Raw genomic sequence first — 24,219 nt, 5'->3', positions numbered from 1 at the left:
GGATCATGCTTCATCCCGGAACTAAAGGTGTTTTCTGTGTCATTACAATTGACCTTAATACCCTTGGTGTTTTCAGGACAGTGTAGGTAGGGAAGGAGGGGTAGCCTGGGTAATAAAACTCCCCTCACTGTAAGACAGAAAGTGAAATTTAGGTCTAAACACTTATCTAAGGTGACTAAGAAATGTCTGTTACTGATTTTACATCCAGAAAAAATTTATTTAAAAAAAAAAAAAAAAGCTTTAATTTTATTTGTCAGCTGTTGAACTCAGCTGCTGAGCTCTCGATTTTGGTCATTGTTTTGCATCCAGACCACTCTAATTAGTTTATATTTTATCAAGGTAAACTATTTTTGGCTGCATTTCAGCTGTTATTTCAGGGATTTAGCAGCCTTGTAGGGAGGAAGGCTGCCTGTCAGCAGGGAGAATAAACATATTTAAGAAGATGAAAGTCTGCAAGTTAAGTTAGTTTTGATAACTGATAGAAAGTGGAGGAGAAAGGGCGAAGGGGGTTACAGGCAACAAAGAGGCTTTTGTTGAGGAATCAGACCGAAGAAAATGTGATTACATGTTTCTCGGACAGCTCAGACACAGGGACCGTCTGCCAGCAGGACTCGAGCAAACCACTGTTAGTTAAAGGACATCTGACCAGCCGAAGACAGCTCTTCTGCAGACACATAAGCGTCACGTTAAGAATTTTAGTTAACAAAGAAAACCTAAAAAAAACAAGTTAACTTTCTTTATGAAATAGACGTTTGTTTGAATGCAGAATTTATTTAATTTGTTTAAATCCCAAAACAAAACACTGCAAGCTTAATATAGAAAACAAAATTATCCATTTAGATTGATTTAATCTTTATAAAACACTATAGTGAGCTGGTGCAGATTCATGCAGGATAACTCTAATATTATTTATGTATCTTATGTTTTTGTGCTTGTGGTTTTATTTGTTACCATTGACTTTATATCTTAGTACTCTTGTAGTAAAATGCAGTTGATTGAAGTATTAGTATTTAAAATGCCAGTAAGTAAAAGTGCACCAGTTGTAATAACAGTCAGATTAAATTTAGACATTATATAGAATATCAGCAAATAAATGATTCTGATCAAAATACTGGCAAATGTTTATGCAAACAAAGAGGCCAGATCGCTTCTTCCCTCTGCTAGGATTCATCACATTCAGGTGATGCTGCTGCAGGCAGAGGCGGTTGCTGATACATTACAGCAGTTTACCAATTGCAAAGAAATTCAGTTTTAATTAGTTTCATTACTCAGTGTCAATTAACAACAGCCGTCTCAAGATACTTTTACAGATAGTCTAATTTCTTCCAGTTTGTTGTAGTCTATAATCCAAACAAATGCATTATATGATCTGCATTAGTCCAATTAATAATAACAGTGTTCTTATAACGCTCCGCTCAGGAAATCAGTTGGTTGCTTTGGAATTGCTCTTCTGTTTTATGAATGTCAAACTCCTTTTAATTCAGGGTTTACGATGCAGCGCAACTTTATCTCGATTTGTGTCAGATCAGTAAAATTAATAAATAATAACCTACTGATAACAGAAATGTAAAGGTTTTCATTTAGTTTTTAGGGCAAAGAAGTACAAGTACGTGGTCATAGCTGTACATTTTATGGATTTGTCTTTTCAGAAAATCCATGATGAAAAACCAGAAAAACTCTTTGGAGAAAATGAAGCGCTGTTAAAATCACATTTTGCCTGAGTTTATTATTTAAAAGTATGTTAGGACTTACCAATCACAATCGATCTGCAAAATCCTAAAATTTTTATCACAAGTATCTGAACCTGAAAAACGCAGCAGTTCACATTATGATAAGAATAACTTTAATGTACATTTCCACATAAATGTTGAAACACTGTGTTAAATACAAACAAACCAAATACACAGCCGTCAATGACAGATTCATAATTTTAGTCTCATCTGAATAAAACTTGTTATCTTAAGTGGGCGATTATGCCTTTTTCCCCCAGGTCTGTTCATGTCGGCTATTACAGTCATCATCCTCATCCTCTACTTTGTGATTGACACCTTTGGGATCCAGAAACGGGCCTGGTTGGCTGAGTGCACGCCCATATACATCCAATATTTTGTCAAGTTCTTCATCATCGGTGTGACTGTGCTGGTGGTGGCCGTTCCTGAGGGATTGCCGCTCGCCGTTACCATCTCTCTAGCCTATTCTGTCAAGGTACACAGGAAGAAAAAGAGAGGTGGAACAGTGATGAATCTCCTCTGTCTACATCCTGTTTTGTTTAAGTGGCACTGCTGTCTGCATGTTTTAGAAAATGATGAAGGACAACAACCTGGTGCGCCACCTGGATGCTTGTGAGACCATGGGCAACGCGACCGCGATCTGCTCAGACAAGACTGGCACGCTGACCATGAACCGCATGACTGTGGTACAGGCGTACATCGGTGATACTCACCACAAGACTATCCCCGAACCTGATGCCATCAGACCAGAGACGCTGGAAGTTATGGTCAACAGCATCTCCATCAACTCGGCGTACACCACCAAGATACTGGTAAGGTCACCACAATCCTACTGAACACTGCTCTTCATGTAACCCTGAGCTCTCTGAAGAGGTGTGCTGCGAACAGAAAGTCCTCTGTGCTTAATAAACTCTTTGAAACAATAAACAAGCCGATGTGTTCAAACTTTTTAGTGGTAGAAAAAATTTTTTTTTTGGCTCATGGTTAATCCTGGATGTAAATATCTGTAAAAGGGAGAGAATCACATGCTGTTTTCTGAACAACTGAGAGCCTAACCATGCTAAAGGAAATACTGGTGCTTTTTTTATTTTGTTTATTAATTCCCAAAGGATTAAAAGGAAAAAAAAAAAAAAGAAAAAAAAAAAGCAAAATAAAATAAGGTATTTTTCATTTCATTGATTTAATTTCTTTTTTTTTTTTTCTAACTTGTTCTGCTGTGAAACTAATAAAACTTTCATATTTTTGCAGCCTCCAGAAAAGGAGGGCGGCCTCCCCCGCCACGTTGGCAACAAGACTGAATGTGCTCTTCTGGGTTTTGTACTGGACCTGAAGAGGGACTACCAGCCAATTAGAGAAGAGATCCCTGAGGAGAAACTCTACAAGGTTTATACTTTCAACTCCTCCCGCAAGTCCATGAGCACAGTGCTGAAGAACTCTGATGGAGGCTTTCGCATGTACAGCAAAGGAGCATCAGAGATTGTCCTGAGAAAGTAAGAAAAGACTGAGTCAGCTGATTAACAGTCATCTGTCAGCAGTCAGAGGTCTGCTGGATGAATGGAATCATAAATGGACCTGTTTAGTAACGTCTCATAATATCTGTCTGTCAGATGCTCTCGTATCCTGGACAGCCAGGGTCAGCCTCGTGTCTTCAAGCCCAAGGACCGTGACGAGATGGTGCGTAAGGTGATCGAGCCTATGGCATGTGACGGCCTGAGGACCATCTGTGTGGCCTACCGGGACTTTCCTGCTGAAGCCGGAGAGCCGAACTGGGACAACGAGAACGACATCCTCAATGACCTCACCTGTATTGTTGTGGTGGGCATTGAGGATCCCGTCAGACCTGAGGTACAACACAATCTACAAGCACATGATGGTCACGGTAGCCTAGTTGTCAGTATTTATTTTCTTAAACGCAATTTATGAGAATGTTCCACAGAAGTTCAGGATTTGGCTTTTAAATATTGTCAATTGCTTTCTTCAGACCGGGCGTCCCTCCTGCCTTTAGGACGGCGGCGACTAGCGACCTGTATCCAACTATCCAACTTACCGCTCTTAGACAAAATAATAGAACAAGTTGTTTTTATTCACTTAAGTGAGTTTTGACTAAAATAAGATCTTTGAGAAATATCAGTCTGGTTTTAAGATGAACCACAGAACTGAGACGGCCCTTTTAAAGATTGTTAACAACCTTATGTGTAACTTAGACTCTAAGAAACTTTCAGTCCTGGTTCTACTGAATCTTAGTGCTGCATTGATACAGTAGATCACCAGGTTTCATTACACAGACTGAGAAATCCAGTGGGTCTCTCGGGTACTGTTTATAAACTGTTTTACTCCTATCTCACAGATAGGCAGTTTTTTGTAAGTATGCATATAAGTTACTCAGGGACCATTTAATAAAATTTTGGGTTCCCTGAGGTTCAATTTTCTGCTTTTAAATCTGTATGTTACCACTTGGGTATCAGGTCATTAGGAGACATGGTGTTTGTTTTCCCAGCTATGTATCAGAGAAGCCAATTTTTACCTTCTTTCATAGTTAGTGCATGTTGTTTAGAGGTCAGTCATGTGCAGGCTACAGCCATCAAATCACTTTTAAACCAAGAAGCTGACAGCTTCTTCCTTCTCCGAGAATTCACAAGTTCCTCTCTTCCTACTCTCCTCCAGGTTCCAGAAGCTATTACTAAGTGCCAGCGCGCGGGAATCACAGTTCGTATGGTCACTGGAGACAACATCAACACTGCTCGTGCCATTGCAACCAAGTGTGGCATCCTGCAGCCCGGAGAGGACTTCCTGTGTTTGGAGGGCAAGGAGTTCAATCAGCAGATCAGAAACGATAAGGGAGAGGTGAGACGGGCTTAAAGACTTGTGTTTACCGCATACAGCTGAGACTGAAACTGAGCAGATGTTATAGACTTTTAACTTTGTGTTGCTATGACAACACCTAAAAACAGTAAAACAAAGAAGAATGAATCCAGTTATTACCATATTTATAAATTTATGTGTAAAATCAGTCAGCCTTTAAGTTACAGGGCACATTTTATCAGTGTGTTGTGGAAAGATTGTTTGTTATAATTAGATTTTATGTCAGAATTTTGTTTTTCCTCCTTCAACAAGACTGGTGCTGGTGGAGTAAAATGTGTTTACTTCACTGTAGTATCGGTACACACATACTCCATTTTGAACACAATGCAGCCACCAGACAAACTGTACCATCTGTGGCAGACAGTGTTCTCATTTGTTCAGAGGAAAGAGTGACATGTAAGCTTTAGTCATCAACTCATCTTTAAACCAAGAAGCTGCCGGTTTGTCTGTCTGAGCTTTTCCTAGTGAGGAATTACAAGGCGCTGGCTCCCATTCAGAGATGGGTCAGTTCTGGAGCTTTCTAAGAACCTGTTTGCTTTTCCAGGGGTCAGAGATTCTGTACATACTGTTCACATCGACTCCAACAGCAGCCGTATTGTCAGATCTGTTTCAGTAGGTAGACTCAAACACAAGATACTGGAGGAAGGTTGAGCTGCACTAAACAGAATTGTATTTAGGCTTCATGTTAAACAAACACAAAGCTAGGAAGGAGACAGAACTTAACCATGAGAAGAAACAATGATGTGCATCTGGCTGTGAAGGAAACAGTGTCTATACTGTTGAACCACAACAGAACATCTCTACAGTATGCTATGCATTTAATCAGGGATCACTGCTTGTTTCATTATCTGCAGCTCTGTCTGCGAACCCTGTTCCTGAAATTATTTTGTGTTTGTAAAATAAGTCTTTCTAAACACAGAGCAGCATTTATAAATGCCAGAGTAAGTGATTACATGCAGTGGCAAGATGCAGAAATGCAAACATGAAACACCAGGGACACGTGAGGACTGGTTCTGCTTCAGCCTTGTCTCCGCATGTAATTGTTCTAAGAGATCTGGCAAGTAATTGAAGAAACTTGCATATTTCTTTCTTTTTTTTCTTTTTTTTTCATGAAAGTGGCAAAGTTTCAGTTGTACCCCTGTCCCTTATTAAAATAATTTCATATCTGTACCAGCAAAGGTTTATTGCTGCTCTGGAATCGCTTTCTGACTCCTTTACCCAGAAACTAGCTCCAAATTCTACTCAATATGAAAAGAAAAAAAACCCCATCAATATTCAGTCAGTGTAGATAATATCTACTGCTTAGTCCAGAAGTTGGTGCCTAACCCAGCTTCAAGCAGGCAACAGGCAGGGTAACCCCTGGACAGGTCATATATCTATCACATTGCTTTGTGGGACAGTTGAAACTGCGAACGTGTGTGTACTCACCTAAAGAAATTTTTTCTCATTTACTCTGAGCACAGCTTTTTATTCACATCAAGTCACTTTGTGAATGTGTTTTTTAACCATTTTAAACGACAACTGTAAACACACATGCTGATCTAAATGGCAGTATTTTCTGTAGTAAATCTGCTCTTTGTCCCTGGCAGGCTCTCCTGTGACGCTTTCAATACACACTGACAGAACTGGAAGCATTAAGATTATTCTGATTGTATTTCATATCTAATACATAGTTTTACATTTCTAGGTGGAACAAGAACGTCTGGACAAAGTTTGGCCCAAACTACGTGTTCTGGCTCGATCCTCCCCGACAGACAAACACACTCTGGTCAAAGGTGAGCTCGCTCTGTTGGGATTTAATGTTGAAATATGGACACGCTCACTCGTCCTTATTTATAATGGGAGCTGAATGTAATCATCTGCTTCTAACGCAGCAAATGGACCTTCCATGTGTCTTAAAATATTCACGCAGTCACTCGAATGAATCTTGTTTTTGTTCCACTCGGTTGATCAGGCATCATCGACAGCACGGTGGGAGAAACCCGACAGGTGGTGGCGGTGACAGGAGACGGTACTAACGATGGCCCCGCCCTCAAGAAAGCTGATGTTGGCTTTGCCATGGTAACTAACTCTTCATATTTTTCCTTAATTTTTTCCAGCTTTCTTTGTTTATTCTGTTACTGGTTCACTCGTCTGCTGTGTCGGTTTCCTCCGCTCTATTAGCTTAAGAAAAAACCATGAAACGCCATCCATGAGAACTGTTGACTTTAGTGCCATGGATTCATTGATGTGGTTGTGAAATGGAATTATGAATCAATAAATGTTGAGCTTGGATGCACTCAGCACTGCAGGCCCCCCCCTGCCATCATGTTACTGCCTTTGTTCTGGACACACATTGAGATGGTTTGTTTTATATGTTCTGATTCACAGTGAAAATAATTATTTGCCATTTCCCTCTGGGAAAATGAAATGGTTTTTTTTCATTTTAGGTGTCAGTAACTTAAACAATATCCTGATCAGGGAGCTCAATCCTCAGAACTGTTCCAAAGATTTTTACTAAAACTGGCTCCACTTGGCATCGCAAACAGTTACAGCTGTTTTCATACATTTTCGTGTGTTTCTCTGTAATGGAAAAATGGCAGCAAGAATAATACATTATTTTCTGGTATTCGTAACACATCTTCACAGTGAGCCATAAAATCTTCCATGCTTGACTGCTGAATAGATGAGAAGAAAGCATTCCTGTCATCATTTCAGTCTGGTGATATATGAAACTTTTACTGGTGAAAGCAATAAACTAAGCTCAAGATAGAGCAGCCATGTCTAAAGGTGATAAAAGAAACGAATCACAACTCACATTTACTACCAGCCAACTCACAGAATGGTAAAATGCTGCCATATCAAAGACTCAACCTTCACCTCGTATCTTAAATATTTGATTGAGATGTTATGATGCTGTTGCATATCTTTACGTTGTTTGTTCAAGGTTGTCCTGCTTTCTTCTTAACAGAATCTTGTTGTTTCCATGTAGCTGTTTTCTGACAGTCTGACTGGTTACTGTTTGTTAGCATGATATGGATCAGCTGCTGATGATTGTTAGATATAGAAAGATCCATTGTGAGGAGTGTCTCCTAGCTGGTGTTGGAACAGATAGGCACATTGAAACTGGAGATCAGCTGATTCCAAAGCTGGTATTGATAGACTAAAAAGCACAATTGGGGTGTGTACATGAGTTGCGTCCCATCAGCTGGTTCCTGTGTTGTTGTGACCTTTATTTTTTGAGGAAAGTCATCTGAACAGCAGCGTCTCCTGCAGGCAGCTGAGCAGCTGCTGCGCTGTCAGTCAGCAGCCTGGCAGCAGTTCCTGTTCTTCCCCTCATCACAAAGGCAGCGAACCCTCAAACCTAAAACATCTTAAATGATTATTTTCAGGTTGCACTCAGATGTCCCTGTTCAATTCACGCCTGTTTAGTCTGAAATCAGTCAGCGATTCACCTCCATCTGTTTGGGAGCGTATGCCTGCGTACTGAGACACAGCAGCTCACATCACAGCTTCTTTACAGATGCTCTTAGTGACAAAAATAAACAGGACCGTCACATACGAGCTGTGTGGAAATAATGAGGAGCATAAAAAACTGACTGAAAGATCTGCACCGTAAAATAGGCTTAATCTCTTCTTGGCCATCGGGCCAATTGTTCTTGAGGCAAAAAATATTTTTTCATCTTCAGCAGCTGGATTGCCCTCATTTTCACCCCTGTATTTGTCATACAGCTTCTGATGTTCAGCAGAGTGATGCTGCGGAGGTTTGACTCATGCAGAGCAGCAGCTCTCTGCATCCGAGGCAGAAAGCAGTCACAAATGATTCCCACCTTTCTAGACTTTCTGTTTTTGTGCCCTGGCTTCTCTGTAAACTAGCGGATATGCTGCAAATCCAGAGTTGGTAACTTAAAAAGCACCTTTGAAACATAAAAACCTGTAAAGATCACCATGGTAACTTGACCTGCTGCCGCTGCTGCAGAGGAGGAGCTGTTCAGCGGTGCACCTCTCAGGTCTCAGCTGATTGATGTGAAGCAGCTTTTTCTCTTCTTGTGCTCATGTTTAATTTGTTTCTCTGTGTGTTGGAATAAGATCAAAGACTGGAATCTGTAAAGCAGAAATAAATATTCCTTCTCTTCTGCCTTTATTGTTTCTCTTTTCTGCTGAGATTTCATACGTCATTATTTGAAAACTTGATATTTAAATGAATGAATGAACTAATTAATCTCACAGTGGAGAAATTACGTTCCATTTAACCAAGTAAAACATGTAATGTTAAAAAAGTTTTTTTTTTTTTTCTGATTTTACATTTACTGGTTGAATTTTAATTCAAATGTAAAGAAGTGTTTTTGTTTTTTTTTTGTTTTTTTTTTTTTTTTTGCAGTAAAAATTATGATGACGATGTTCGCAGGGTTCGGGTTGGTGAGAGGAGAACTCACTGTGTTCCAGCTAACGATGATTCATTTTGTGAACTTTATACTAAAGGCAATTTTTAAAACACTTTAAAACACTACAAAAAACCTTCCAAACAACTTTTAACAAACCAGGTGTGGGGAAAATAAAGGTGCTCGTGGACTAGGAGTACAAGGAGTTCAAAGTTTAGTTTGCACACATCTAGTCTGTTCCTGGTTCCATTTTAGTGAATTTATTGACTAGAAAACAGATAAAATATAACACCTAACTCAACTAGACAGTCTCTTTGGTCCCAGCTGATGATCAGTCATTGAAATCCTCATCTGATCATTTTTTTTGTCTCTGTCAGGGTATCGCTGGCACAGATGTGGCAAAAGAGGCATCTGACATCATCCTGACTGATGACAACTTCACCAGCATCGTAAAAGCTGTCATGTGGGGAAGAAACGTATATGACAGCATCTCAAAATTCCTGCAGTTCCAGCTGACTGTCAACGTTGTGGCCGTGATCGTGGCGTTCACCGGCGCCTGCATCACACAGGTAACACACAGGGGCTCTCTGGGGGAGCCGTCTGCATTTTAAATAAGTGCCTTCTAGACTAGACAAATTTGAAATAAGAAACAGGAATTTATCTGTGTTTTCAGTCTGACCATGTGGCTGCCACATTTTTTTCCCATTGTGTCTGTTATGAAGCGACTAAGCTCCTGACTTGATAAAGAAAAAAAATCTCTGGACTGTCCACTAATTGAAAGGCTCACAGCTGGCAGGATGGATAACTAACTCCTGTAAGAACATAAACTAAGCTAAGATTCACCCTGAAACCATGGTAACTCAGCACCGTATTAATCCTGAAATGTAGCGGGCCTCGGTAGGTCTGAGGTCTGTGGGCTGTGATCACACTCGCTGATTATCAGGCGCTGGTCTGTTAGGCCGCTGACACGTTAACACAGATCATTAAAGATGACTCGTGTCTTTGTTGTATATGCTGAGACGGATGCAGGGGTGTAAGCTGCGTGGGTGTGGGTGGGTATCCAGCAAAGTGTGTTTATGTAAGCTGGAAAACCTCAAACACATCACCAGCACGTCTTTAAGATGCTTAAGTTCTGAAGACGCAAAACTAGTTAACAGACTCACAGGTAGTGTGTGTGTGTGTGTGTGTGTGTGTGTGTGTGTGTGTGTGTGTGTGTGTGTGTGTGTGTGTGTGTGTGTGTGTGTGTGACACACACTAGAATTCCCCAACTTCTGTCCTCAGTCATGATCAGAGTAGCAAGTTTCACACTGCTTGTTTGCCCTTACACATATAGCCCACTTAGCCTCTGTCACTGTACATATCAACATGGATCATGTTGTGATCTTCATCTGTAGTTCTTTCAAAGGTCTTTCATGGATTTTCTTCAGGCATGTTCTGATTTTACCCTGATTTGCAGTCGTCTTTCACTTGATCAATTTCATTTTGTTAAGCCATGGAACTTTTTCAGTGCTGTTGACACATAACAGACAGCTTAGAAGTTGTCTTACGGAAGGGTGGCTGTCAAGAGGTTGTTCCTGATGAAGAGAGTTGAGGAGAAAATGCGGAGATATACCACATGAACTTGGCTGGAAATCAGTAAAACACGTCTGGTGAAGGGATGAATCCTACTCAGAGCCTTGACCTTAACATTTCTGAGGTAGTGTGTGGGATCATTTGGAGGGAGAACTGGGAAAAAAGCAGCCAACATCCATAAAAGATCTTTGGAAAGTCCTTCAAGAAGCCTGGTGAACTCTTCCTGATGACTACTTCAGGAAATGACAGAAGGCTTATCTCAGAGGGTTCAGACTGTTGAAGAAGTTTAGGAAACATGAACGTTTGTAAACATCAGGTTTTGATGAGACTAACTGAAAATAAAAGGGGTTTTCCAGTCCTGCATTTGATTTGAAGGCACAGACTTCCTCTGAGTTACTTGCAACAAAAGATATGCTCTTCCACTTTCTAATCACACAGAGACGAGACAAAAGCGTAGAGGGTGATGAGGAATAACGAAGAATGAGACTTTAAGGGTTTTCTGTAGTTTGTTTCCTGACTCAGTTTGTAATGATGACTTCTCCTTTTCCTGCAGGACTCTCCCCTGAAGGCTGTCCAGATGCTCTGGGTAAACCTTATCATGGACACTCTGGCATCCCTCGCTCTAGCCACTGAGCCACCCACCGAGTCCCTGCTGCTACGTAAACCTTATGGCCGTGACAAGCCTCTCATCTCCAGGACCATGATGAAGAACATTCTGGGCCATGCTGTGTATCAGCTCATCATCATCTTCACCCTCCTTTTCGCTGGTGAATTGAACAATAGCAGCCATGAGTAGAATCTTGTCCACCTACATAGATGTTGGCTTGTCTGTGCTGCATAGTGAGAAATATTCAGACTTTTTTTCCGCTTCTTGTACGTCATTGTTTCTCAGGTGAGAACTTCTTTGACATCGACAGCGGCCGCAACGCTCCCCTTCACTCACCGCCGTCTGAGCACTACACCATTGTTTTCAATGTGTTCGTCATGATGCAGCTGTTCAACGAGATCAACGCCAGGAAGATCCATGGAGAGAGGAACGTGTTTGAAGGCATCTACAAGAACCCTATTTTCTGCAGCGTCGTATTGGGAACCTTCGCCCTGCAGGTAACTCCATCCTCACCTTTCTCATCCTCCAATGAAGAAGCACCGAAATTCTGTCTGTTAAATTTAATTTTATTATATTATTAGGATATTATAATTATATATAATTATATTATAAGGATATATATATTAGGATTATAGATGCTCAGATCCTGTGAACACAAGAATGGGATGGTTCAGTTTAAGTTTATGTAGACGGAAGTATTGGTGAGATGCCAGTTTCGAGACATGAACACTGAACCTGCTCTGTTAAGTTCAGTTTAGGAAATATTTTTAGTTTATTTAGAATCTGGTTAACATAAGTGACGGGACTGGAGGAATGCTGTTTGGGGTTTTTTACTATCATTACTGAAGCATGCGCTTTTGTTTCACCTCCTGCCAGAGCAAAGTGCTTTGCAAATAGAAATGAGATCATCTGAATAAAGTGTAAAACTGTTGTCCCTTCAGCTGAGCTAAGATGACATGCTAATAGGATTGATGAGTAACTGTTCCTTTGTCTCCTTTTCAATTACTTTCATTAATGGGGATGTAGTGTTAAAATTAATCCGAGGTGGATAAACAGAGCAGGAGAGAGGAGAAGAAACTAGATTTGAGATGGTTTCTGGTCTGACATCAACAGAGTGGGTCGATTAGCTGCGGCTCACAAAAATGCTCTAAATAACTGCTCGGTGGAGTTTAGAGAAAATGTTTCTCAGGAAGGAGGAAATGATGCATTCATTAGGGACTCCTGTCGACAGACTCATCGACATTTGGAACTTGAGTGCTTTCAGGATGACGTTAAGACTGAATAAAAACTATTATCTGTTTATTGTGGTTGTTCCGCTGTTGGCCTAAACAAAAACAGTTCCAGACTGGTTCTGATGATGCGTCAGACTTTGGGCAGTTCTGTTAGTAAAGATTTTTTTTTTTTTGGAGTTATTGACAAGAAACATAAAATATCAACAAACAAATCCCTCTGGACCATCAGAAATGACTTCACTGCACTTCTGTTTCTCCTCAGATCATCATTGTTCAGTTTGGAGGGAAGCCCTTCTCCTGCACGGCTCTGACCATCGACCAGTGGCTGTGGTGTGTGTTCATCGGTGTGGGAGAGCTGCTGTGGGGACAGGTGAGAGCAAACTCAGGAGCTCTAAATTCGAATGATCAGCCCATAGTAAGTGAACTGATGCTAAAACAGGTCACTGTAAGAGGTTCATGGTGAAGAACTGGTGCCTGTTACACAAACACAGATGCAGTGTTGCCATCACAACTATCGTCATAGTAATGAGCTCAGCACATGAAAGCAATGCAACTCCTGTTTATGAGCACCAAGGGAGAACGAACCCAGTGCATCAGTCACTTTGTGGATATATGAACATTACACAGAACATGCATGATCCTGTTAGCATATGCACACACACACACACACACACACACACACACACACACACACACACAGGCTGTAAAAACACAAATTTTAGTTTTAAGAGTATTGGGTTCATTTGGAGGACAGAGCTTAAGAACAAAGAGATGGAAAGATGCTGACAGAAACAGGCTGATGTGAGCGCTGCGACTTAACATGTCTTTTGTTTCATACGAAAGGAAAGACAAAGGGAAAGAAAAAAATGGACACGCAGCAGGAGGCCGATGTCTGCTCTGGTTTTAACTTTTTAACTAAACAGTGATATCAGCAGGGCGGTAGTCCAGAATATAACCTGATCGAATAATTATTTTATTCATACAGAGCAACATTATTGAATACAATAAAAAATTAGATAACTGGTGTGTTATGAATTTAGATTAAAAGTTTTTTATGAATATTTTCATGTAAGTTAAGATCTATTTTGAAATGATTCATTAATCACTATATTCGAACTTCAGTAACACTTATTAATACAACAATATTTCTGCTTTTTTATATTTTAGTTGTAGAAAGGAATCAAATTATCAGCTTTATTTAAACAAAATGTTGATTTTCAAATTTAAATTTTTATGTAATGCATTTCCTTTTTTTTTTTCTTCGTTGTTGTTTTCCTACTTTCTGTGTGAGGGGCTTCAGGAGAGTTGGAATCTAAAGTTCTTCAGAACCAAACAAGTTCAAATGAGATGTGACCCAGATTGTGAGGCGCTCACGATGCAACTCACAAAGCACCTATCATGGTTTCCATGTTTGTTACTTCTGCTTTTTACCATATAAAATACAGTTATAAACGCACACCTGTAATGATTTACATGATTTATACAGTTGTAGGTTGAAAGATTGACAGTCATTACAGCTTCACACATAAATATAAATTCAGTCTAAATCTAAATGAAAATTCATAGAAACTACCAGAAACTAATGAACTGTACGAGCTGAAACATCCAGAACATTTGGATAGCCGCGGTTGTTTAACAGTCATGTAAAATAAAAAGTTAAATGAAGGCATGTCGGAGCTGCATGTTTGAAGCTCTTCAGGAGGAAGAACATTCTGGTTTCTCTCCTAAAATTAGAAATCTAATGAGAAGATGCAGCTTCAGCCTCTGCACACATCCACACATCCTCTTCCCTGCTCAATTTTTGACAGAAGTCCTTTTCAATGGGGAAAAAAAGAATAAACAAGCGTTAAACCAGTCAGAGCGCAGAGGATAGAGCTGCAGGTTTTCACAAAGAACAGTAAGCACATGTAGATGGATCTTATTCCCTCTGGATGAGTCACTGTGATGGTTGTGTGTCCTGCAGAGATCAATAAAGTTGTCTTTGGACTTGGTCAGCATCGCTCGTTACAGCTGTTTCTCAGCTGCCCACCTGGACTGAACGCTGATCCATCAACATCTGTTTTCTTTCTACCTCAGCTGATCTCAGCCGTCCCAACTCACCGCCTGAAGTTCCTGAAGGAGGCTGGCCACGGCATCACCAAGGAGGAGATCCACAAAGAGGAGCTAACTGAGGACACAGATGAAATTGACCATGCAGAGATGGAACTGAGGAGAGGTCAAATCCTCTGGTTCAGAGGTCTGAACCGCATCCAGACGCAGGTACGATTTCCATGGTTCATCAAACTCCCGAACCATCAAGAACACCTGAACCCGCTAACTCTTATTTTTCTGACATCAGGTTACCAGGATGGTCTATGAGAAGGTAACAGTTGCTATGGTAACATGGGAGAATCTAGAGGAAAAAACAATAATTTGTGGAAATTGTAAACGTTTACATAAACCGACTTTTTGGTGTTTGTTAGTGAATTGTTTAAAACAATGAGAAGGTTTGGGTTCATCTCTAAAAGCAGAACCAGACCTGTCGTTGCTGATCCAGAATCTGGAAGAGCCAGGCCTCCAAGCTCTGAGAGACTCTAGCTGCACTTCCATTACGCCTAGAATTGCACAAAAACTAAATATTGCAATAAAAAATCCTAATGGAGACGCCTGTATTAAAAAAGACAAAAAACACTATTCAAATATTACTAAAAAAAAAAAGAAAAAGTCTTTTACATGTCCCTGGATGTGACGGGGGGGGGGGGGGGGGGTCATGACCAGTTCTTTTCTGGTAACGATGGTGCAGTATGGAACAAACAGAAGCAAATTAGGTAGAAAACCTCTAAACAATGCTATTTGACTACCTTGCATGAGCAGCAATTCTTGTAAAATCTTGACCTCCATTTACATACCTGATAGTGTATCTGAGAAGTGTGTTGGAGCCACTCAGTCTCATCCGCTGACGTGGTTTGTACTGGAATTCCTCTTTGTATTGATGCCGATTTACTGAAACAGGAAGTCCACACTGCTACAGTGTAAACACACCACTCTGACATGGAAAAGCCTAGAAACACCTTCACAGATGTGTCCTTGTATTTGGAAAAGAAAAGATAAAGTAATGTCCATCACTCTGTAGTTTTACATAAGAAAGTATTCATTTTAGTTTTGGAATTCATTGAAAAAGATGTTTTTTATTATTGATTGATGTTGAATGAAGATAAACTTTGGAAACGTCTGATTTCCAGAGCAAGATAGTGTAATATCTCCCCAAACCTGTCTGGAGGGAGTTTTAAGAAACGACAGAAGTGATAAACTGAGACACCTCCTGGGAAAAAGGAAAAAGTTTTTTCTGGGACAACAAAACAAAAATATTCTGAAACATCTAACATTGTGTGAAAAAAGTGTAAGATGGCTTCAGCAAGAATGTTCTGGATGGGGCTGTCAAATAATCTGATTCCAAGTCTAATTCAGTCCAAATTAAAGAGTTCCTCTCATGAGTTTCTCTACCGTCAGTCTTATGTTTGTGTTGAAAAGACTCACTGCAGTGTGTGTGGAGGTAATACTGGAGCTTAACGCACAGAGCTGCTGTAGACCAGTTCATTTCACACTCTGCTGCAGAGCATTGGTACAGAACCACTTCATTAAAACCGAGATTAAAGAGGAGCCATCAGCAGCTACAGTTGCTTGTTTAGCATTTTTATAAGGGGGTTAACCAGCCTGTCTTAAGTTTTTATCCACCTCTTTCTAAATCAATGTTGAGTGAAAGCAGAAGCATCACCACACTGAAAATCAGAATCAGAACTTGGGCCACAAGAACTCCTGTCATTTGAAAGTGAAAGGTTACAAAGTCCTGAAACGTGAAGATGTTAACACACCTCAAAATCGCACAGTGTCCGCCCAGCATTACTCTCACTGAGAAAGCAGTGCAGTGTGAGGTGATTAGTTGTTTCATCTTTACTCCCCCATCAAACCTTTCTGGGTTTCCAGCTCGATGCTGGTTAGACTGGTGCTCCTCAACAACTGAGGTCCAAGGCATCTCGCCTACCGTTGTGCAGCGGAGATACTGGCCTCGACCCTGTCCGTCTCTTAGTCATCGCTGTGGACGGCGTATCAATGACACTGTGCTCAGTTTCCACTGTTTCTTAGACGTGTTGGCAGGAAGTCAGAAAGTTTATCTGGTGATGAAGCGCCGTCATCTCTGAACCTCCTCCTGAGGCTGCAACACTGATGTGAAACGTACGTTCCTTTTTTACACTAACTTTGATGTTGGACCATTTTCTTCTTCAGTTGGTCTGCGGTGGTGAAGTGATGTCTCCATCCAGCTGCATGTGTGTGTGACGGAGGGATGATTGGTAGCGGCATACAGCGGTTTTGTTTGTTTGGTTTTTTTTAAAAAAAAATTTTTTTTATTTTTTTTTTATTGTTGTTGGTTACTGGCCATCACAGTTTGTTTTAATGACATAAACAACACTGGAACACTTCACAGCTCCTTGTTTAGAGATCGCTGCTTTATCAACAGAAGATCAAATAAAGTTGTGTCATATATCCTAATGTTTAAATATAAGATGATGGTCTGTTCCACAGTATAAAATTGTGTTTTTAATACTTTGTCACGCTGTTACAATGACGACAGGAGAAAAGACGGCCTAACTAGTTCTGAATAATGGTTCCACATCACTTAACAAAACAAACTAAAAGTAATTAACCACAGTTTACCTTACTTTACCTGCAAAACCTGAACACATTTAGACTCAGGCTACTAAACACATGTATGCTATGAAGCTCAACCCGCCTATCCTCAACATGCTACAAGTGTTTAGACTATTTTATCTTTCCTCCTCCTCTGATTCAACCAGTTCAGTTTCATATTCTGTTAGATAATTATTTTTATGTTTTTGGTGTGTTTCTCATTGTAATTTGGGGTAAAGGTGAAAGCATGCTATTTATTTGTCATTTGCATAAATATTAACAGGAGGAGACAAGGCGGTCCTGGAACTGTGCTCACTTCCAGGTCCTTTGGACTGTATCAAGGATAAATGTGAAGGAACAAGCACACACACAGATACATTAAACATGTTTGGAAAAGCTTTTGTCATCTTAAGTATGAAAGCTATATAATTCTCCGTACAATGCCCCAGGATCCAGTTATCCTTCATCGTTCAGTTCTATTTAGGAAAACAAATATTTCCATGTTTGAACTGTTTATAATTAGCTCACCATCAGTGCGTTACACATTCAGGTTGAATTTTAGCAGGAGTGTGTTTTCACTGATGACTCTTTGACATACTGTGACGGTGTGTGTGTGAGTTTTTGGCCTACAGGATCAACATTGAGCATTAGCATGTCCATTTTGTCCCTATGGGCTTCATTATCCTTGATGCTAACACCCACTTACAGAAACAACAGCCAGTGCTCTACTTCCACGCGCACACACACACACACACACACACACACACACACACACACACACACACACACACACACACACACACACACACAAACAGTCGGAAGGGTCAGGTGTTTTCCTTTCAGCAGTGAACGTTGTACTTGTTGAACCCATGATGTATCTCTTCCACAAACATAAGTCCAAATGTCTGATGGTATAAAAATGATGCGAATTGACAACCAGATCTTCAGCTCAAAGGATGATGCGATGGGCTTTTTTGTTGGATGGCAGGTGTGATATTTATCGGGAAAAGCCAGATTTTTGATGATTAATGACATCCTTCACTTTGTCCCAATGAAACTGCAATGCGTCCTGTAAGGAGGATGGCAAACAAAAAGAAACTGAAACAAAGCTCTCATCCTCTTCTGCTCTAGAGAAACAAGGACCTCCCCCCCCCTCCCCGTCATGTCTGCATATCTATAATATCACTCTGCTGTCCCCCTGGGATGGGAGGATGTAGGATGGGAGAGCGACAAAAGGCTGCAAGCTAATTAGGTTCTTATCTCTCCATGCTCCTCTTCCTGTCCTCCTCCTCTCTAATCCTGGTGGGCAGCGTTGCACCGCTCAACGCCTCAACAGTCAGACACAGTGGGGGGATAATTGGTACAAGCAGCACCTCACCGTACAAACTTTATCAGTCACTCCAAATGACATTTTTCAGTTTTTCCTGTGTGGGTTTGATTCAAAGGCTCTTGGTTCATTCTTTTTTTCCTTCTTCCATCCCTTCCTTCTATCAGAGGTTTACTTTTAGTCTCTCATACTGCTTCTCCTTATCTTCCTCATCCTCTTCTGTCTTTATTTCTGTGTAGTTTTTATGTCTTTCCATGCTGTCATAGCTTGATGATCTTTTCTGTCAGCATGTTGGGCTGATGGAAGTGACCCCCACCTGAACAATGGCTGCTGTTCAGTTAAGCGGGATGAAGTGTTTAAAAAAAAAAAAAGAGCTAAATGCTTGTTTTGTCTTCTTTTGGTTTAATCTCAAACTAACAAAGTCATGTGACATGTTGAAACCCGGAAATCTAACTTATTTTTTAAATTTAGAATAAAAAAATTTTTAAAAAAATTATTTTTAGCACTAGAGAGAAAAAGAGCAAATGTGATAAATATCTGAGAAATAAAGCTGTGTACTGTGTCGTATGAGGATGATATTCATATTTAATGTGATGATGAACAAACAGCTGTCGCAGAGTGTTACCGTCTTGGTTGGATCATACTGAAATGGATGCGACTGCATTTAAATGCAGCTTCGGTTCAGTGTTCAGTCGTTCAGAACTCCCATTACATTGTGCTAACTTCTGACACCGTAATGTCTGATTCACACGACTTCATCAGCAGAAGCTTTTCCTCTTTTCTCTGTAATTATCTTCTTTCCTTTTTATTTAAAAAAAAGAAGAATTTAATAATGATTAACCCTTCAGATCTGCATGTCTTTGCTGTTATACTTTGACTATTGTATCTTCTAACCTCTTCAAAAGTCTCTTCCAGCTGGTTTTGCCTGTTCTGTCTTCTGGCTCTGGCTCTGCTACCTAACAGTGTGTTGTGACTGTCCTTCCTTCAGATGGATGTGGTCTATACCTTCCAGACAGGCCAGGCGGCAGTGCCCGGTGCCCTGCGCCGCCAGCCATCTGTCGTCAGCCAGCACAATGACGCCACTGCCGCCAAAACACTCTCTAGCCCCACCCATGTAGGGCTTAGCTCCTCCGCTTCTCTCACCAACTCAGCTGGGGCTGCACCCCCCGCTGCTGCTTCCTCCTCCACTGCAGGCAGTGAGTCTGTGATGGAGGCCAGCTAACAGCACACCTCACCAGGCTGGACTCTGTTTCTTTTTCTCTTTTTCTCTGTTGCATGAACCACACTGCTCTGTTTCTGTCTTCAGCGGGTGTCTGCATGTCCTCATCTGGAATGTCTTCATTGTTAGCCAGTGCTTCCTGCTGCTGTTTTCTGTTGGAAAACTTGTGGCGGGATGCTCCAGGAGATGACCCAGTTTAAACTGGAATAATTAACCAAAGTGAGAAACTCGAAGAGTTTCAGGAAATTGTTTACCAAGAGAACTGGAGCTTTACCTGGATGATGCAGGAGGACTAATGTCTAAGGTGGCACTTTTACCAGCCTGTCTGGTTTCAATCCAAGCCTGTTTGCTCAGAAAGTCCGCTTTGGGAAATTGTGACATGTAAATAAATTCTGATTGGTAATGAAGAAGTGGGCTCAGTCCGCCTTCAAACAGGTCTGTCTGTTTCAAGTGGAAAAAAAACAGGAAGTGGACTATAAAACAAAGTGCATTGTGGGTTCAGCACACGGCACCGTAGGAGGCCACAACCAAAACATAGGTGCCTTTTGGGCAATGGGCAGTTCAGGATGGGAGAAATGGCTCACAGTGTGAGGTAGAAGAATTCAGAAAAGTTTTGATAGAAATCTGATCAACCGAAGGTCACTGCTGGTTCAGCTCCATATGTAGCTGTTATGTACCATATGACAGTTATTCTGCATTAACAATTCTTCTTCATTATGTGTCTCCTCAGTTGGACCGAGTTTAGCGGACTATCCTGGTGTGAATGCACCCTAAATTTCACACTATATTTAAATAAATATTTAAACGTTTGGGTAAAAACAGAAACAAATCAAAAAGATGGATGAGTCCCATTAGGAGTTGAAGGAGTAGGTTAGCACAACTGTCCACTCCCACTCAGTCCTACCAACTCATCCAAAGCTCATTCATTTAGATAATGCAGTTTAGATAGTCATAATGACAGTAAATTAAGTCAAAGAATCTTCCTTGGAAAGCACAAGATGATGAGATTAAAAACATTATGAACACTTTTATCTAAATCTAAGTTTACGTTGGTCAGTTGGCGCTGCAGCTCTTGAGGTGCACTGAGGGAACACGCAGACAACCTGATCTGTTTCTTCATCTTCTATCTGGCCTTCCTCTGCTGCAGCATCTCAACCATCTCAGTGTGTTTTCCTATTTTGATCTCATTCATCACCCCCCCCCATCTGCTTGTTATCAAATGTAAGCATGCATCTGTTAACCCTGATGAGACTCGCTTCCTAAACAGTTGCAGATTACAGCTGTTTGCTCTTGTTCCTCAAGTGAAGAAAACAGCTGCGAGTCCCCTTGATTTGTGGGAATGAGGGAGGGGGAAGAGAAACCAAAATCAGTTTTTGTTGTTGTTGCCTTTCTTTTCCTCTAAGGGCAGAGGCCTGGCCACAAAGATAATTTTATGGGTTAATCCTGAACAGGGTTAAATCTGTCAGGCTGCAAGTCTCTCAAGGTTTAACAGCCCAGAGCTTTTGAACTTGTGTACGCTTTGTGTGTGCGCGTGTGTGTGTGTGTCTGTTGCATGTTTGCCGTAAGCCACAGTGCTCTGCCTTTAGCTCTCCTGTGGTTCAGTAATAGAGAGCTTTGAACTGCAGGGTTATTAATTATAATGAAGAGTGTGTGCTGGTGCGTATAAATCAGTGTGATCAGCTGCAGCTTTGCTGGATTCATCAGAGAAAAGGACTTAAGGCAGAGAGAGGAGAGCAGTTAGAGGACAAAATTATTCTGGCTCTCAACATGATTATACAGCAAACATGATGAATGTGGGTGTGTGTATGTGTGTTTACTGGTGCCGTGGATCATCTGGAGAATTGTTCTGGTTAAGTTGGTCTGCAGCCCAAAACAGCCCACCAGGTCAAGTTTTCCTTTGTGTTTTTCTTTTTTTGTTCATATTAAAAAATTCTCTTCAACAAGTTATCATGAAAGCAGTAGTTTGTGGCTGCAACTTGATCACGTTCTGGAGGCTTCCAGTAACCAGGTCTCTAGTTTGATACTTTGTCTGGGCTCTATGACTGTTGGATTCCTCCCACATCCTAAAGACTGGCATCGTAGTTACAGATGTGAGGGTCTAGTCTATCTGACTGTGATGGATGGCGACCTCCAGTATCCAGGATCTACCTTCCCTCCTCGTAGTGACGCCTGAATAAGCTCCACATCCGGAGTGATTCTACCTTTTATGGCAGAATCTGTTGGGTATAAATACGTTGAGATGAATGTTAAATTTTGCATATATTTTAAAACAATCTTCAAAATGTCTAAAAAGTCAACAGATTAGAACTCTTTAATGCACTGTCCACTATCCACGACATGCATGGGTGGGAATGGTATATTAGCCACTTCATTTGACATCAGTGAGCCATGCATCGCCATTCACTGGAAAATAGACATTTAAATTTGATATATAAATGGGTTTTATAAGTTTGCCTTTATTGATATATAAATAAGATGTAATATATTTTTAAATATATTCATAATATAATAAAAAAAAGTAAAAAAAATAATGAATGGACTTGTACCTAAAAGGTGCTACTAAGCGCTTCACACTGCATGTCACGTTCACACACTTAATCCCCAATAGACACGTCAGGAGGTGATGGACAAGGACACTTTGGCATGTAGTCTGGGGATGGCTGGAGTCCTGCCATCTATCTTCCAGTTAGAGGAAGACTGCTCTTCTGCCTGAGCTACAGCTGCCCTATAAAATAAAATCCATCTGTAAATGTCTACAGGAAATCTTTATATGTACCAAAGTTGAGTCAACTTTTATTTATATAAAGTCATTTCCTGTTTCCAAATGTCTTCACTGCCACCTTCCCAGTTTGGTGTGGAAAATCTGGACTTATCTCACATCCAGCACATGTAGGATGAATTTGACCTCGACCTCCACTGTCGTGCGTGCGTGCGTGCGTGCGTGCGTGCGTGTGTGTGTGTGTGTGTGTGAGTGAGAGTGCGTGCGCTTCCTGCACTTTTCTGCCTGCGTGCGTGCGTGTGCGTGCTTCCTGCACTTTTCTGCCTCCAGAATCCCAATGAACCTTTTTGTACCTTTTGTGTTTGTGAAGTTTTTGGTGACATTTTTCAGTTTGCGCCTCTCAGTTGTTGATGTGTTTTGTATGTGTGTTTTGGTTTTTTTTCTTTTCTCATTTGGCAAATTTAGATTGCCATGTTGTGCCATACGGCCTTGCTGCCTGTTTAACATGACACTATTAAAAGCTGTACTTGCTGCTCGTCCCCTGACGCAATCCTTTCTCTCTTTCAGATTAAGGTGGTGAATGCATTCCGTAGCTCCCTGTTTGAGTTGGAGAGCCCACAGTCCCGTAGCTCCATCCACAACTTCATGGCCCATCCTGAGTTTGTGCCACAGTCCGAGGAGGAGGCTCGCTTCTCTGTCGAGGAGACGGGAGACGATATTGAACCCATCTCCGACTCCTCGCCTGGTACCAGCGGGAGAAGAGCCTCCTAGTGCCGTCTCCCACAATCACAAGTCATCCATCTGAGCTCCTTCTCCCTCCCCTTCATCAGCCTCCTCAGTCACCCTGTGAACTGTCACACTAAGGGGGGGAAGTCATGACTCTGCTCATCCCCTCATCCCTCACACGTCCATGTTTCACATTTTGTTCACCCCCCCCTCCGTCATTCCTTCCACGTTGTGTTTTTAATACTGACTGTGGTGTTGTTCTGCCTGTAAGTTTGTTCTCCACCTCACACAAGAGTCAGTGGGTGGGGCCCAGAGTCTCCACTGTGGAGGGCCTGTTCCACTTCATGGGTTTTTTTTCTACTTGAGGATCCTTTGAGAAGCTTTTAAGATGTTTTGGGTTCAGTCTTTTCCAGACTCTCAGCATGTCTTGTTTTGTATTTGCTTCATTCCCTTCGTTCTCAACAACGGCACTGAACTTTTCAAAGTGCAGTGATTTTGATGTACATACGCTTCTGCTCCTATACATAGCCGTAAGCTGGGTTTGGTGATCCCAAGATTTTTAGGCAAATGCAAACCTGTAACCTTTTTTTTTTTTTTAATTTTTAAGATGTTGACCATTTGTTTGTTTGAAGGCATTTAATGAATGCTCACTGCTGGTTGACTCAAACTTCAGAGAATGTCTTGTGACACTACAGTTGTTCACGGTTCACATGTTAAAACTGTTCTTCCCTTTATCGTATGTTCGTGTTGGTTTCTTTAGTTGCTGTGTTGCATGTGGAAGGAAGGAATGTTTACTTCCCAAAATGACCAAACATGGCGGCATCCAGAGAGGGATTGCTTTTTGCTCAGTGGGGGTCTGATCTTATTCCCCTCCCCACCCCTCCAGTATGCATCCGTAGAAAACAGAAGTGTGGTTGATGTGTCCCCCCTGTAATAGGATGCAGGTCTTGTTTCATTCGTGTTGTGGCGCATGATAAGTTAGGAATGAATCTTCTGTTTGTATTAGTCTGCAGCAGGGTCTTTTCACTGCTCTGTTGGCTTCGTCTCTGCAAAACTGAGTATCCTGCTGCCAGAACTGGACAGAACTAGGGTCCTCTACACTCCCAGGATGTGAAGGAAAGCCTCAGGGCTGTGAATGTTGATTGGCTGCCGTCTGCTCGTGCATTGTGTTCACTTTGGAATCCATCTTCACTAACGGA

At 41.2% G+C, this 24,219-nt stretch overlaps 1 protein-coding gene across 10 annotated transcripts in view; it reads left to right on the top strand.

Annotated features, from left to right (window-relative positions):
* The window catches only part of LOC306757486 (plasma membrane calcium-transporting ATPase 1-like), a gene marked incomplete at its 5' end in the record, with an annotated part of 56,886 nt that extends 33,578 nt beyond the window's left edge, over positions 1 to 23,308 (top strand). For 4 of the 10 annotated variants that reach the window (XM_079242549.1, XM_079242548.1, XM_079242545.1 and 1 more), the window contains 14 exons: positions 1,991 to 2,205; positions 2,300 to 2,542; positions 2,979 to 3,220; positions 3,338 to 3,575; positions 4,395 to 4,574; positions 6,280 to 6,367; positions 6,547 to 6,653; positions 9,331 to 9,522; positions 11,079 to 11,292; positions 11,418 to 11,629; positions 12,627 to 12,734; positions 14,441 to 14,623; positions 19,345 to 19,434; positions 22,862 to 23,308. In XM_079242549.1, coding sequence (XP_079098675.1) covers positions 1,991 to 2,205; positions 2,300 to 2,542; positions 2,979 to 3,220; positions 3,338 to 3,575; positions 4,395 to 4,574; positions 6,280 to 6,367; positions 6,547 to 6,653; positions 9,331 to 9,522; positions 11,079 to 11,292; positions 11,418 to 11,629; positions 12,627 to 12,734; positions 14,441 to 14,623; positions 19,345 to 19,434; positions 22,862 to 23,065 — 2,516 coding nt within the window. In that variant the 3' untranslated portion in view covers positions 23,066 to 23,308. The remainder of the gene's footprint in view (positions 1 to 1,990; positions 2,206 to 2,299; positions 2,543 to 2,978; positions 3,221 to 3,337; positions 3,576 to 4,394; positions 4,575 to 6,279; positions 6,368 to 6,546; positions 6,654 to 9,330; positions 9,523 to 11,078; positions 11,293 to 11,417; positions 11,630 to 12,626; positions 12,735 to 14,440; positions 14,624 to 19,344; positions 19,435 to 22,861) is intronic. The other 6 variants (XM_079242553.1, XM_079242551.1, XM_079242550.1 and 3 more) reach the window with 3 other exon arrangements.
* Positions 23,309 to 24,219: the final 911 nt, after the last annotated feature.

Source organism: Telmatherina bonti (genome assembly GCF_933228915.1).
Source record: "Telmatherina bonti genome assembly, chromosome: 6".
Lineage (NCBI taxonomy): Eukaryota > Metazoa > Chordata > Actinopteri > Atheriniformes > Telmatherinidae > Telmatherina > Telmatherina bonti.
The sequence above is the reverse complement of the archived record's forward strand: the minus strand, read 5'-3'. Positions and strand labels throughout refer to the sequence as shown.